We start from the raw sequence: 13,082 nt of genomic DNA, 5'->3' as shown, positions 1-13,082 counted from the left end.
TAGTCAACCTGTTTTAAAACCAAAGTGCTAAAATTAGGTCATGTATGAAAGCAATCTAGTTTTTAAGGAATCAATTTTTATTTTTTAAGCTAGGAGAAGCTAGCTTCTTGGTTTTTAAGAAACCGTAAATTCAATTTTTATAAATTAAGATATAAATCAGTTTCTATAAATCAGTTATTAAAAACTGGTCGGAAAAATGTTTGTCACATCAAACAGACCCGATCACCCGAAGTATACGAAACAATCCACGTCAAGATTTTATGTGAGTTTTCTGTTCTTTGGAGAAATTTTTTTGAATTTTTTCTGTCCGAGCATATCCCTGCAGCAGTGGCGCGGGCCGCGGGCGCCTGTGACCGCGTGAGGTCCAACCAAGCAGGCGCCGTCCCGGGACGACGCTTCACCGTCAGCGTCGCCGTCTTCCTACCTGTCTCTTGCCCCAGTCCGTCCCGTCATCCCGTGTGAACCACTGAACCCACGCCAAAGCAGAGCAACCACCTCTCTCTCTCTCTCCCACCAGGGAGGCAGGGACCGGTCTCCACAGTCCACACACACACAGAGGAACCAAGTCACGAAGACGAAGAGACAAGGGAGCGGTTGCCCGGCGCTGGTTTCCCTTTCCCCGATTCCCAGTTAAGCGCAGCGATTTGGCGTCTGATGATTGCGCAATCGAGCAGCGGCGCGGGGAGGCAACAGGACGCACCGAAAAGGGGGCGCCTTTACAGGACACGGGCCTCGCCTTTCCCTTGAATCTCGCCGCGCCGCGCCTCCTTTCGTTTTCCCGCCCGTCGCGACCTTTGCAACTGCAACCACAGCGAGCGAGCCACGGAGGGGGCAGAGCGGAGCCAGAGGTCTCTGACGCGGCGCAGGATCGCGGCGGCGGAGGGGAGCAAGCAGAGGAGGCCAAGAGGTCCGAGGGCCTCGCCGAAGCGCGTGCGGCGTAGTCCGCCTCTGTCCGTCCGGGTCCGGCAACGGCGGCGAGATGGAGGCGGCCGCCGACCTGGTGAGTTCTGCACTTCTGCTCGCCAACCCTCCTCCCGTTTCAGCGCCACGGTGCAGCGCAGCCGCCAGCGACCGATTCGTTTTCTTTGTCTTGTTAGATTGTTTTTTGGTTTGCTTCTGGATTTGGTGTGATATGAGCAGAGGAATATGCATGTGCAGATGGCACAGTTCATTCATATTCCTCTTGCGTTGGTTGGCACTTGGCAGGCTGGCTGTGGTCCACAATCCGCTGTCTTTTTTTTCAGTACAATTAGATCGTCGCTTCGCCTTGAGGGGTGAACAATTACTGGAACCGCCGGTGGTCAGTGCTAGATTAGGTTAGTGGTGAAGTCGCAGTTGCTTAAAGAGGGAGATGTTGTGTGAGCATCAATCTTGCTTCTTGCCGCGGCAAATTACTGTAGGTCGTGGGGTTGGGGTAAATATTTGGTCAACGTCGCATGCTACTGTGCCAGTGTCCGCTCCTTCATACAAAAAACCTTACCTTTTGCTACATCGCTATAGTTTTACACGGGTTGGACAACATTTTCTGCAACCTTCTTTTTTCAAGTATGTATTAGGTATGCTAACAGGAGTAACAGCTAACTGCTCATCATTCTCATAGTAGGGTACGAGAACGATGATGAGCCTCAGCCCTCAGACCACATCCTCTTCTTTTTTTTTAATGGAGAAACCATGTTCCAGCCTTTTGCATCAAGGATACATATGACTTCATAGTACAATCAACATAAACAATCCAACTATAGTAAAAACATCACATACTCAACCCAACTAAAATAAAAATATCATAACACAGTTTCTAGCATTACATCTCCAACCATGTGTTGCAAAGATATCCATTGCCACTATTTTCATTGCACGGCAAACATCTTTGATATCTTGGTGTAAATCCTATTTTTGCAATAACCTCCAAAATCTGAGCCAGTAAGACCCCTTAAAAATCACCTGCATGATTGAAGGTATCTGTTTTTTATTAAAAACTATATCATTACGGTATAGGTAGATTGACCAAAACATGGCTGCTACCCCCTATTAACAATTGTTTTTGTAAGCAATCCTTTTACTACTTTGCCACATCCTTATAATATGATTAATATTAATGGGTCTTTCTATATTTAGAGCAATAAAAATAATTCTCCAAACCGCTCTAGCTAAATAACAATTGAAAAAGAGGTGTTGGATTGTTTCATTTTGGTTACATAAACTACACTCTAGGCTTCCTTTCCACATTCTTTTTTTCAAATTGTCCTTAGTAAGAGTCGATCCTCTTCCTAGATATCAGAGGAAGATTTTGATCTTAAGAGGAAGTTTTAGTTTCCACAGCCAGCGAGGCTAATTTGAATTTGGGGTTAGAATATTATACATAAACCGAACCGAGAATGTTCGGATGCATTTGCCTTCCACATAAAGAAATCTCTTTCCGTCCCTACATTAATGTTACCAACTATATATTAACAAGTGTTGCCATTCTATCAATTTGACCCCAACTACTGGTCTACGGAACGTTAAGTTTTGTGTTAATTGTGGTAGAACATCTGCGACTAAGGAGAAAATTTGATATTTGCCATCATCACGAAACACGTTTGTAAAATTACTATCAAGCCCATATTTCATAGACACAACCCACAATTTATAGACACAAAGATAATTATAACAAGCAGACAACGTTTCAGGCAAAATTCCAGCTATTTCACGACTAAGACATTCTTTTGGCGCATTGTTTTGTATAAGTTAGGAAATTGCTCATTGAGTGGTGAAATCCAAATATCTTCCCAGAACCTAGTTTCTTGGTCATTACCCACTTGGAACCGATCCTCCTAAGGCCCCGTTCGGCAGGCCAGCATCCAAACCAGGCCAGGATCGAAAGCAGCCCAGGATCAAGTGATACATGTGTTGTCACTAATTCCTGGTCACTAGCCCAGGAACCAATCCGGGAGGTAGCTCACCAGGACTCGTTCCAGACCAAGAATTGAGCGAAGGGAATTCAAATCAGGTGGGTCTGTTTCTGGTCCAGATTAAAACGAACGGCTCTAGCAGACTGGGCCGGATTCTAAGCCGGGTTGATTCATCCCGCCCGGAAAGAGGTCGGGAATAGGCCGTTCCGGCCGAAACGAACGACGACTAAGGGGCCGTTAGTTTCTTCCGGAATGGAGGCATGGAACAATTTCTAGCCGGTTTGTTTCTCTAATTTATATAAGTTTTAATCAGCTGGAATAATTTCTGGTCCATTCCTGGACAAACGAACAAGGTCTAAGGAAATCTTCCTTTACATTCAATAAACCAGCCCATAAATGGGAATCTCTAGGAGTTCGAGACACCTGGGTCAGAGACTTACTCCCTAAATATTTGTTCCTGAGGATTTGTTACCAAATGCCATCTTTGTTAATAATTTTGTAAAGCCATTTTTTTAGCAAACAATGATTCTTGGTTGCTAGGTTGACTACCTCTAGCCTACCTGGTCTTTTGGCTGGCAAAAAGACCGCATTCTCTTCTATTATTTGCATCTTCTTTGTTTGTTTGGGAAACCATTCCACACGAACTAACTCATCTGGTTCAATGACTCCTTTTCCCAGCTGGAGTACGAGCTGCAGAGGGAGATCTCCGGCATCTTGATTCAGAACTACGTCTGCGGTTTGCGCCAGGAGTATGAGATGAAGTTGTGGGAGCACCGGAACTGCATCAGCGCTCTGAACAGGAACTGGGCGGAAAAGGTTTCTGAGATCACGGCGCTGCGAGACGAGCTTCGCGATGTTCTCTGTACTTCTGAACCTGCTACTCATCATCACCATCACCGCTCCCACGGGAGTCTAGAAGACGAGACGATCATTGCGAAGACGGAAGGTGACAGTGAGCCTCCGGTAACAGAGAAATCTTCTGAGTCTACGCTCGAGATCCCAGATTTTTCCCTCCTGAAGCACATGCACGGCGAAGAAATCACGAGTTTTCTCAGGACAGAATGGCTAAAGCTGCGAAGGCAGCACGAGTCCGAGCTTCACGAGAAGACAGAGGAGCTGTTCAGGGTGAAAAGGGAACACGCAAAGGAGAAAGCTTCGTTGCCTCTTAAGAAAGAGCGGGAGCTTGAGCTCCACAGGTCGAAGCTGCTACAGACCATCGCTAGGCTGGGCGAGATAGCCTCCAGGAAAGAGGAATCTTGCTCTGACTGCAACGAGGATGAGGAGATGTGCAGATTGAAGGACAGGATCGGCGTGCTACTACAAGAAAACAATCGTCTCCGAGGCTTGCTGGCTGATAAGAAGCAGGAGGTTAAACATCTCTCTTTGCAAGTGTCAGATTCAAGGAGCAAAATAGCCCAGTACTCACTGCCAGAGTCAAAACTGTCGAATAATTGTGAGAAGCTTAGGGCTGAACTTGAAGATTTTAAGATAGAGAGGCACTTGAACGATTTATTGGACTCATCTGTATTCAGGGAAGTTTGTCACAATTATGAGGATCAGATATGTGATTTGAATCAGGAGGGATCCTTCCTCAGAGACCTGCTTGATGAAAAAGAAGACCAGCTAAGTATCATGTACGAAGATAGACAGAAGCTCAAGCATGAAAACGATCAACTCGTATCGATTGCAGGGTCAATTATACAGCATCATGACCAAGCCAACTTGGTTCATGACGAGCTTATGATATATAAGGAGAAATTGTGCGAGCAAGAACTTTTGATATTGGAGTCAAAGGGCGAATATAACTCCATGAAAAGGTGCCTGTATGAGGCTATGCAGCAAATCCAGGTATGCAAGCAAGAAATTCTAGGCCTGACTGAGAATTTAACTTCTATGTCTATTGCTTTGGAGAAAGCCAAGGAACAGAATGCCTCACTTGACGCCACAATCCGAGAGATGAAGAAAACACCAGGGCAAAGCATTGGCAGTCATTGGGGGCAAACTGGGGAATTTGATCTTACCAGTATGGAGAAGTTATCAAAGACATGTAGTGACTTCGAAAGCAGATTAGTAGAAACAATGAAAAGAAATGAAACCAGGTGCGTAAGTTAACTTATATCTGTTCACATTTCTTCTCTGTAGTTGCTTGTTTAATCTAGAACCACACTTGCTCAGCTAGGCTGGTTGACTCTTCTGAGTTTTGAAAATAGCATACTGACACTCCTTGTATTTTAGGCCCTGTTTGGAACCTCTAGAACTAATAGTTAGCTGCTAAAAATTAGTTGTTGGGTTCGAAACAGCCTCCGCTAATAGCGCAGCTAATTATTAGCTACCTCATAGCTAACAATTAGTTCATTAGCTGGCTCAACCCAGCTAATAATTTATTAGCTGACTAACTACTAGCTCTAGGGGTTCCAAACATGGCCCTAGTCATCTGCATGTTATTGTAAAGCAGCAACTTGGTTATATCTTTTATGTATTTCAGTATATTATTCAAACGTTAATTTTCTTTTCTAAACAAATGTGCAGGTTGACTAGTATAGTTTGTCAGTTTAGCCCACTGGTGCAGCAAGTTGCTCTCTTAAGGAAAAAAGAATTCTGGTATAAGCAAATACTCGAGATTAAATGCTCAAATCTTTGGAAAGCAGAAGCCGAGGTTAGTCTTGTTTTAAAGTTCTTTCTTCTTAATTAAGCTGCAAGGCTATATTGCCAAGTTGCTTAGGTGGTCTGCGTAGTATTTAAATGTCTTCATCCATCCCAAGCTAAAGCACAAGTCTAAGGTCTGATCCTTGTCGCGTTCATTTTTATATGGGCTACGGTGTCCCTGTGTATGGCTGGACCAGGGGTTCGGAATGTTTCTCGACTTTCATGAGGTCTTTTTCTTAATATAATATTTTTGGGAGCAGTCTTATCTTCCGTAGGTCGAGTTTTTTTATATTGACCGTGATATGTACAAACGTGAATAGATAGAATGATAAGTTAGTGATGCATTAAATTCCAAAGAAATGGTAAATACTTCGGTTGGTGTTAAAGTGGCCCAAAGTGATAGATTTAGCAAGGAATATTTGTCCATTTCTATTAAGAAAAAATGTAGATGGCGTTAAACAATAGGTAGTCTTTGTTATGTTAGTTTCTTTTCCATGTAATGTAATGAGGGCATCTGATTTATTTTCTTATTCTAATTCAGGTTGATGTACTTGGTGATGAGGTTGACACCCTTCTAAGTGTGCTGGGAAAAATTTATATTGCACTCGACCATTATTCGCCAGTTTTGAAGCATTACCCTGGGGTAAGGTAAATCCTCCATAAAAGGAATATGTCTCTCGCTATTGAGATCTAACCTTTTCTGCTATGCTTACAGGTTACAGAGATTTTGATGCTTGTGCAGAAGGTGTTGAAAGGAGAAAGCGTTTAACACCGAACCACTATGTGAAAATCTTGACAGATTTCATGTCCATATTACAAACAGTAGCGCAAGACCCTAAGAAGAGTTAGGGCAATGTGCTGTGGGAGAATATTTACACGTACTTACTGCAAAGGAGCTTCCTAGATTAGATTTTTTTTTTTACGAACAGTCGAAGTACTGAAGTAGCCATGGGTCCAATTAAATGGTGTAGAGTAACCGGTTTTCAGCTTGCTAGCTAGCTTTATTTGTATTACCTCCGTTCTCGAATATTTGTCGCTGGCTAGCTCATTTTTAAACTAAAACACGACAAATAAAAAAGAACAGAGGTAGTATTAGTGTGCAGTTATAGTTGAATTCAGACTAGGAATTCAAAAGGTTGGTTTAACGATGGTAGCTTTACAGTATTAGTGTTTGGGTAGTATAAATGTGTATGTAACGGTTGTAGGTTTAGGTTGGATGATGCTCTGGTGATTATTATTTCAAGGAGCATAGCTTCTTGTAGTCATATGGAGTATTGTATGCTTGCAGTGGGTAGGGAAGATGGACTTGTAACAGCTGCGTCCCATTCGTTGCAGTTAAAATATACATGCAGATTCTTTGTGTTGACAGGAGGTATTGAAATGAACATGCTTGACTGATACATTGCAAATGTCTACGGTATCATGGATATTCCTTCACTGCTAACTCAGCGCAAATTCATGGTCTATTTTTGCTCATTAACTATTTGGTATGAAGTAGCGCATGGTTTAGCTTGAGGAAATTAAGAGGCATAATAACAGCATTTTTAGCAAATATATTAATTAAAAAGGCATTCCTAGCTGTTACAAAATATTGTGTACAAAGTGGATCAACCCCTATCTGACAGTTTTCTCCCAAGGGACATACCCCTTGGGAGACACTGCATCCATTGTATATAAGAAATCCTATCTGCAATAAAGTAGACAACTGTCATTTCTCTCTATCTACTAAATCTCGTTTTCACTGAGTTCCAACACGTTATCAGCACTTTTGCTCTATAGGGAGAGTGAAGAGAGTTACGTGATGATTCGCCATGGAGGCCCTGGGCAGCAGCGCCGGGTGGTCGCGTGAAACGACGGTGGGCCTCGCGCGCGTTGGCGTGGCTACTGCTCGCGGCGTACTTTGGCTTCGGGCGGCGGCGCGAAGGGCGGTTCCCAGCGCCGCTCAGGCTCTGGTGGGCAGCGTAGCGTCTGGCAAGAAACCACTGTGGCAAGAGATCATGGACGGGTGCAGGCCGGCCACAGTGACCGTGAGCGACCACTCGGCAGCGACGAACTGCTCATCGCCGACGAGCGTGCGGGCATCGCCTACGGCACCCGCATCAAATGATTTCGTTTACGCTTCAAAGAAACTGGCTGGTTGCTGCAGACGATACTTCCATGGCCCTTCTCGGTGCGCGGACGCCGAAACGGCCACGTGCGCTCCCCGGAGCGGGCGCGCGGCTCGGCCCCGGAGCGGGCGGGCGAGCGGCCTCGGCCAAAGGGCTCCCCAGGCGCGGCTGCTCCCTGGCGGCGGGCGCGTCCGGCCACGACGGCGCGGGCGTGACCCGGCCGCGGGCTCGGGCGCCGGCCACGGCGGCGCGGGCACGACCCGGCCGCGGGTGGTGCAGCAGCGGCTCGGCGCGGTCGAACTCCCTGGCACGCGCATCGCCTCGGCGGCGGCTGCGTCCGTACTCTCTAACAGCAGCGGTCTGGCAGCCGGCGGCGCCTACGATGTGGTGGCGGTGGTGTGCGGTTAGTCCCTAACCTTGCCAACCGGTTGGGCCATATGCGAGCGACCAGGGGAGCACCCGTGCATGAGCTTGGGAGATGGGCCTGCCGCACAACAACCAAGTGCTATTTTCTTAATATTATTGTCCGTTGTACTATTCCGTACTAAAAAGCATAATTATATACATCACCAGTTTACTTCTCTGATGTACTACATTATATTTATACCATATTAATAAATATATGTATTTGTTTATACATGTATTTATGTATTGTTGTTCCTACGCATGATGAATCCACTGAAAACATTAAATTTTTAAAAGGATTTATCTTAAACAAAAGTTATCGCATATCATCCCTATTTTAAGTTTGAACATAAGGTGGTAGAGTCATAGACATTGGCTGCGTTTTATTCTCATGAATAATCCTGCCCAGAGACCATGTCTAATGCAGCGATTAGTTTCGCCTGTCACTGAAAGGTCTACACTATGTATCAACATATATAGTGATTACCTACACGTGTTCAATTTAAAATAATGGTTATGATACTGGGTTTACTCCAAATGTTTGGGGACTAACCTAATTATATGTTACACTTTAGTGTGAACATGTAATTCTGGAAGGATGAAACACCTTCATGTATCTAATTTTGAGATATGTTGTTAAATTTTTGTAATTTTATTACAACAATCGCCATTTAGGTTTGTTTAGTCTTACCACACATGGTAGATTAATAAACTAATGGTTATGACTTGTTAGTGAATTATATTTTCCTTTACATTTATAATTCACATAGTTTCGACTTGCTTTTGTTTTTGCATTCTTTTATGTTTGCATGGAAAACATAACACATAATTAAGTCGAAACTAATGGTCCTCATGCAAAATGATATTGCATTTTTGGGAAAAGCATAGGGTGATGGAGTACTAAGCACTGGCTGCGCTAAATTCTGTATAGAATTTAGTAGCCCAGAGACCGTGCTTTAGGCCGCATTTGAAATGCCTATCACTATGAGGTCTACATCTTTCGAGATGATTACCTATACGTGCTAACCCAAAAAGATCACGGACCAAGCAGGCGTCGCGGGCTATGGAGCCAGGCTGGACGCTGCAGTCATGGTGACTGCTAAAAGAATTCTTTTAATTAAGTTCTACTTAATTAAATGATGAATTCTTGCAAAATATGACACATATCTTGAACTTGGGATATTTCAACACATGATGAAGATCTAGGCTTTGGCTGCAATAAGTTCTTGGAATTTATTTGCATTGAGACCAAGCTTTTAGACAGCAAAATGTTATTTGCCCATCAGTAAGAGGTCTACATCATATGGTCATGATGATTACCTATGTGTTCTCCCAAGTAGATGTGTTGGAGATGTGATGTTGGTTATTCACCTTTATGGTGATTTCCATTTTATTTTTGAAATTTTGGTCAAGCACAGGGTAGTGGAGTCCTAAGCATTGGCTGCGGTATGTTCCTTGAATATATCAGCCCAGAGACCATGCTTTCAGGCAGCAAAAGTTTTGCCCACTACTGAGAGATCTACTCCATTGTTTCATTACATGGAGATTATCTATGTTGTGTACACCAATTTTCAAAAATCTTTTGGTACACTTTATGTGATACCTAGAATTCTCCAACATATAAAGATATGATATATTTTGCGGTATATTACAACATCAGAAAATGGTTAAGCCATTTGGAGGATAATTATTTAATAGAGTTTGATGAACTCGCCTAATGGGCTTAATTATCCTTAATGTTCATTTGCATATGTCCATTTCATTTTTGCATGATATGGGAATTCATCTCTTCATTTTGGAGGAAATAAGATGCTCTCTTTCTCTTACGGTTCTTATGAAAAGAACTTATGTGCTTTTGCGGCTTGATATGCAAGCGCAAAATGAATAACAAAGAAAATCATAAGACTTGTGGACTTATGAGTATGTGTCTACATTAAGTTGTAGACTAACACTTTGTATTCATATATTTTGCTTGAAAGCAAATCTATAAGCACATTAAAAAGGGAAGGGCGATGAGTATGACAAACTCTTTTGTCATTTCACTATACGTGGTATAGTGGTGTATGCCTAAGCATCTAATCTTGTATATGAAATCCCAATAGATGCATACTACTCATGAAAGCTAAGATATGAAGTGTACTTCAATCTTCCATCTGACATGATAACAGTGGCTAGTTGTGTAATTCATGATTTGGACAAATCATGTAACAACACTTCTTTTTCTAAGAGAAGACCACTTTGTTAGATGATTTGCTTTTGAGTAATATTTAAATGATGCATGAGATTTGGTATAATCTCATAATTGATGTTGTGATAGGTTCAACTCATGTGGTGTGAGTTGAACACACTCATGTGATTTGAGTGTATAAACTCATATGAATTTGAGTTAAACAAACTCATCGATTGGAGTTGATCACTCATGTGATTTGAGTTGAACAAACTCATCGATTAGAGTTGAACCAACTCATCAAGGGAGTTGAAGACTCATTGATTTGAGTTGTGCAAACTTGTACAGTGATTCTTCCAATTGAGGAAGAAACATGCAATGTGGAGAATTGAGCTACAAACTCTATAAGTGGGGAAACAAAATATTCTTATATTCCTTTGGAAAGAGGAAAGAATATTTTGACAATCGCTTCATGCGATATCATGATATGTTATTATCATATCCCCTTTGGTATTGAAAGTATCAAGGATGTGTTGATATATCCTAATTGTTATCTTACCATATTATAGAGATATCCATATAATTTCTATCATGTGGAAACACAAAGTGATAGTGATGGATATTGCATGTGTTTCTCGGAAACATTCCTTATGGATTGTATTCTACATACATCCTCTCGTACAACGTGTTGCATTTGTTAAACTTTTCATGTGATGTTACTTACCATGCGGGTAAGATTGAATTGGTCATCCCATTGTTGGGATGAAATGAAAAGTTATGAATAATTCTATTGGTCATGTTTTTCCCATAAGATGGATACTTGATGAGTATCATCGGGAATGAGATTTTAAGTCCCCCTTATCTTAAAATCTGATCTGAATTGGTTAAGTTCTTTGAATTGTTTTAAAGGAATGAGTGTGGTCCATTACAGAGATTGTATGGACATTGAAGGCTTTATATGGTTCTTTGGTGCATCTATAGGATGACCTCAAGTGTGTCCTTCGGACAACACGTGACCATTAAGTAATAATGTCTCAAGCTTGAGCACATTAGCCTCCACACTACTGAATTTACCAAATGTGCTTACAATAATGATTGTTTGTCTTGGTATTCAGAATGATATCCATAAAGGATATGATGAATCTGTGATAGATTCGAAAATTTCAGATCATTAATGACCATCAATAATGAATTGTCATTTCCAACTAGTTATGGTTGGAGTCAGGAAGTTTTGCACGCTCATGACTTGTGATTAACTGCATGTACTGCATGTACAAGTTCCCCTATGGTTTTAGTACGTGGGAATCCATGAAAGATTTCCCATGCATACATTGGGTATGTTCCCAACCTCACCACCGCAGCGTACATGTATGGCCACACAGAAAGCTGGGGATCTATGTGAGAATTCATTCTCCGTCGATCATTAAGTTTTAGAATCTCTTCATGAGAATCTATTTATGGCATGTACGCTTGCTTGAATCATGGGCTTTTCCAGGCATTAGGGGGAGATTTCAAGTACCAAATAGAATGCCAGGAAATTATAATAAATGCAGTAAGCATTCAGGCTCAGGATCACGTACTAAAACTGAACCTTTGGGTTCAAATGATTTGCAAGAAGTTGCAAATTGACTGCCTTATGCATTTACTATGAGGTGTCACTCAAATTAATCCTATGTGGAAGTGCCAGAAAGAGTGGTTAAATGGAACACCACTCAACTCCCTATTACAATGATGTTGTAATTAAGATGGGGAGAAGTATGGTCACAAATTGGGATTAAGATGCTTGCAAGCTAGTGAAGGCTAGACCTTCTGAGATAGTAAATGCAGACCAACTATTCGTTGGTAACCAACATAGTGTTGGTGGACACCTAGAGGATATGGATTATCCTGTGAATGTAATACATTCACAACCTAGCTCAGTGCGCACTGATGAGGCTAGGTTATCGGAAGCCCTTGATTCTCGTTTTGGGATTTCACGAGGAATCATAAGGGTACATAAAAATGACTTTATGTCAACTAGAGAATTGTGTTATTTAAAAGCTACGAGTGTCGACACATACTGTCGGGGACCATAATTAGGGGTACCCCCAAGACTCCTAATCTCAGCTGGTAAACCCCATCAGCACAAAGCTGCGAAGGCCTGATGGGCGCGATTCAGGCCAAGGCTCCGCTCAAGGGACACGATCCCGCCTCGCCCGAGCCCGACCTCGGGCAAAGACAGCTGACCCCGCAAAATTCACGCCTCGCCCGAGGATCCCCTCAAGCAACGGACGCACCGTCGACTCGCTCGAGGCACAGCTCGGGTAGGCTTCGCGGAGAAGCAACCTTGGCCAAATCGCCACACCAACTGACCATATCGCAGGAGCATTTAATGCAAGGACCGCCTGACATCTTATCCTGACGCGCGCTCTTCAGTCGACAGGGCCGAAGTGACCGCAGTCACTTCGCCGCTCCACTGACCGACCTGACAGGAATACAACGCCGCCTGCCCTGCTCCGACTGCCGTGCCACTCGCCAGAGTGAGGTCGACAGCGGCTAAGTCCAGCCTTGGGCGACATAGGAAGCTCCGCCTCGCCCGACCCTAGGGCTCGGACTCAACCACGACTTAGAAGACGACGAACTCCGCCTCGCCCGACCCCAGGGCTCGGACTCAGCCTTGGCTCCGGAAGATGATGGACTCCGCCTCGCCCGACCCCAGGGCTCGGACTCAGCCTCGGCTCCGGAAGACGATGGACTCCGCCTCGCCCGACCCTAGGGCTCGGACTCAACCTCGACCTCGGAGGAATCGCCACCTCGCCCAAACTCGGGTCCGAATCGGCCACGTCGCCAGGGGGGGCCATCATTACCCTGCCCTTAGCTAGCTCA

At 43.6% G+C, this 13,082-nt stretch overlaps 1 protein-coding gene and 1 pseudogene across 3 annotated transcripts; both read left to right on the top strand.

Moving 5' to 3' along the window:
- The first annotated feature begins 456 nt into the window (after positions 1–456).
- Positions 457–6,937, top strand: LOC103650495 (WPP domain-associated protein). Of its 2 annotated transcripts, none has more exons than XM_008676081.2 (5): positions 457–1,000; positions 3,570–4,990; positions 5,421–5,547; positions 6,079–6,180; positions 6,253–6,937. In XM_008676081.2, the coding sequence occupies exons 1-5, from the start codon at positions 980–982 to the stop codon at positions 6,304–6,306; spliced, it is 1,725 nt and encodes a 574-aa protein (XP_008674303.1). In that variant the 5' UTR covers positions 457–979; the 3' UTR covers positions 6,307–6,937. The 2 variants fall into 2 exon arrangements, with proteins under 2 accessions (XP_008674303.1, XP_008674304.1); XM_008676082.3 differs by having other exon boundaries at positions 459–1,000; positions 6,079–6,185.
- Positions 6,938–7,333: 396 nt separating this feature from the next.
- Positions 7,334–8,284, top strand: LOC100275222 (uncharacterized; annotated as a pseudogene). The gene has a single exon (NR_156187.1). The product of NR_156187.1 is annotated as an uncharacterized protein (transcript).
- The last annotated feature ends 4,798 nt before the right edge of the window (positions 8,285–13,082 follow it).

This window comes from Zea mays, chromosome 3 (assembly GCF_902167145.1).
Source record: "Zea mays cultivar B73 chromosome 3, Zm-B73-REFERENCE-NAM-5.0, whole genome shotgun sequence".
In the NCBI taxonomy this organism is placed as follows: Eukaryota; Viridiplantae; Streptophyta; class Magnoliopsida; order Poales; family Poaceae; genus Zea; species Zea mays.
Note: the sequence above shows the minus strand (reverse complement) of the source record. Positions and strands in the feature narration are given on the sequence as shown.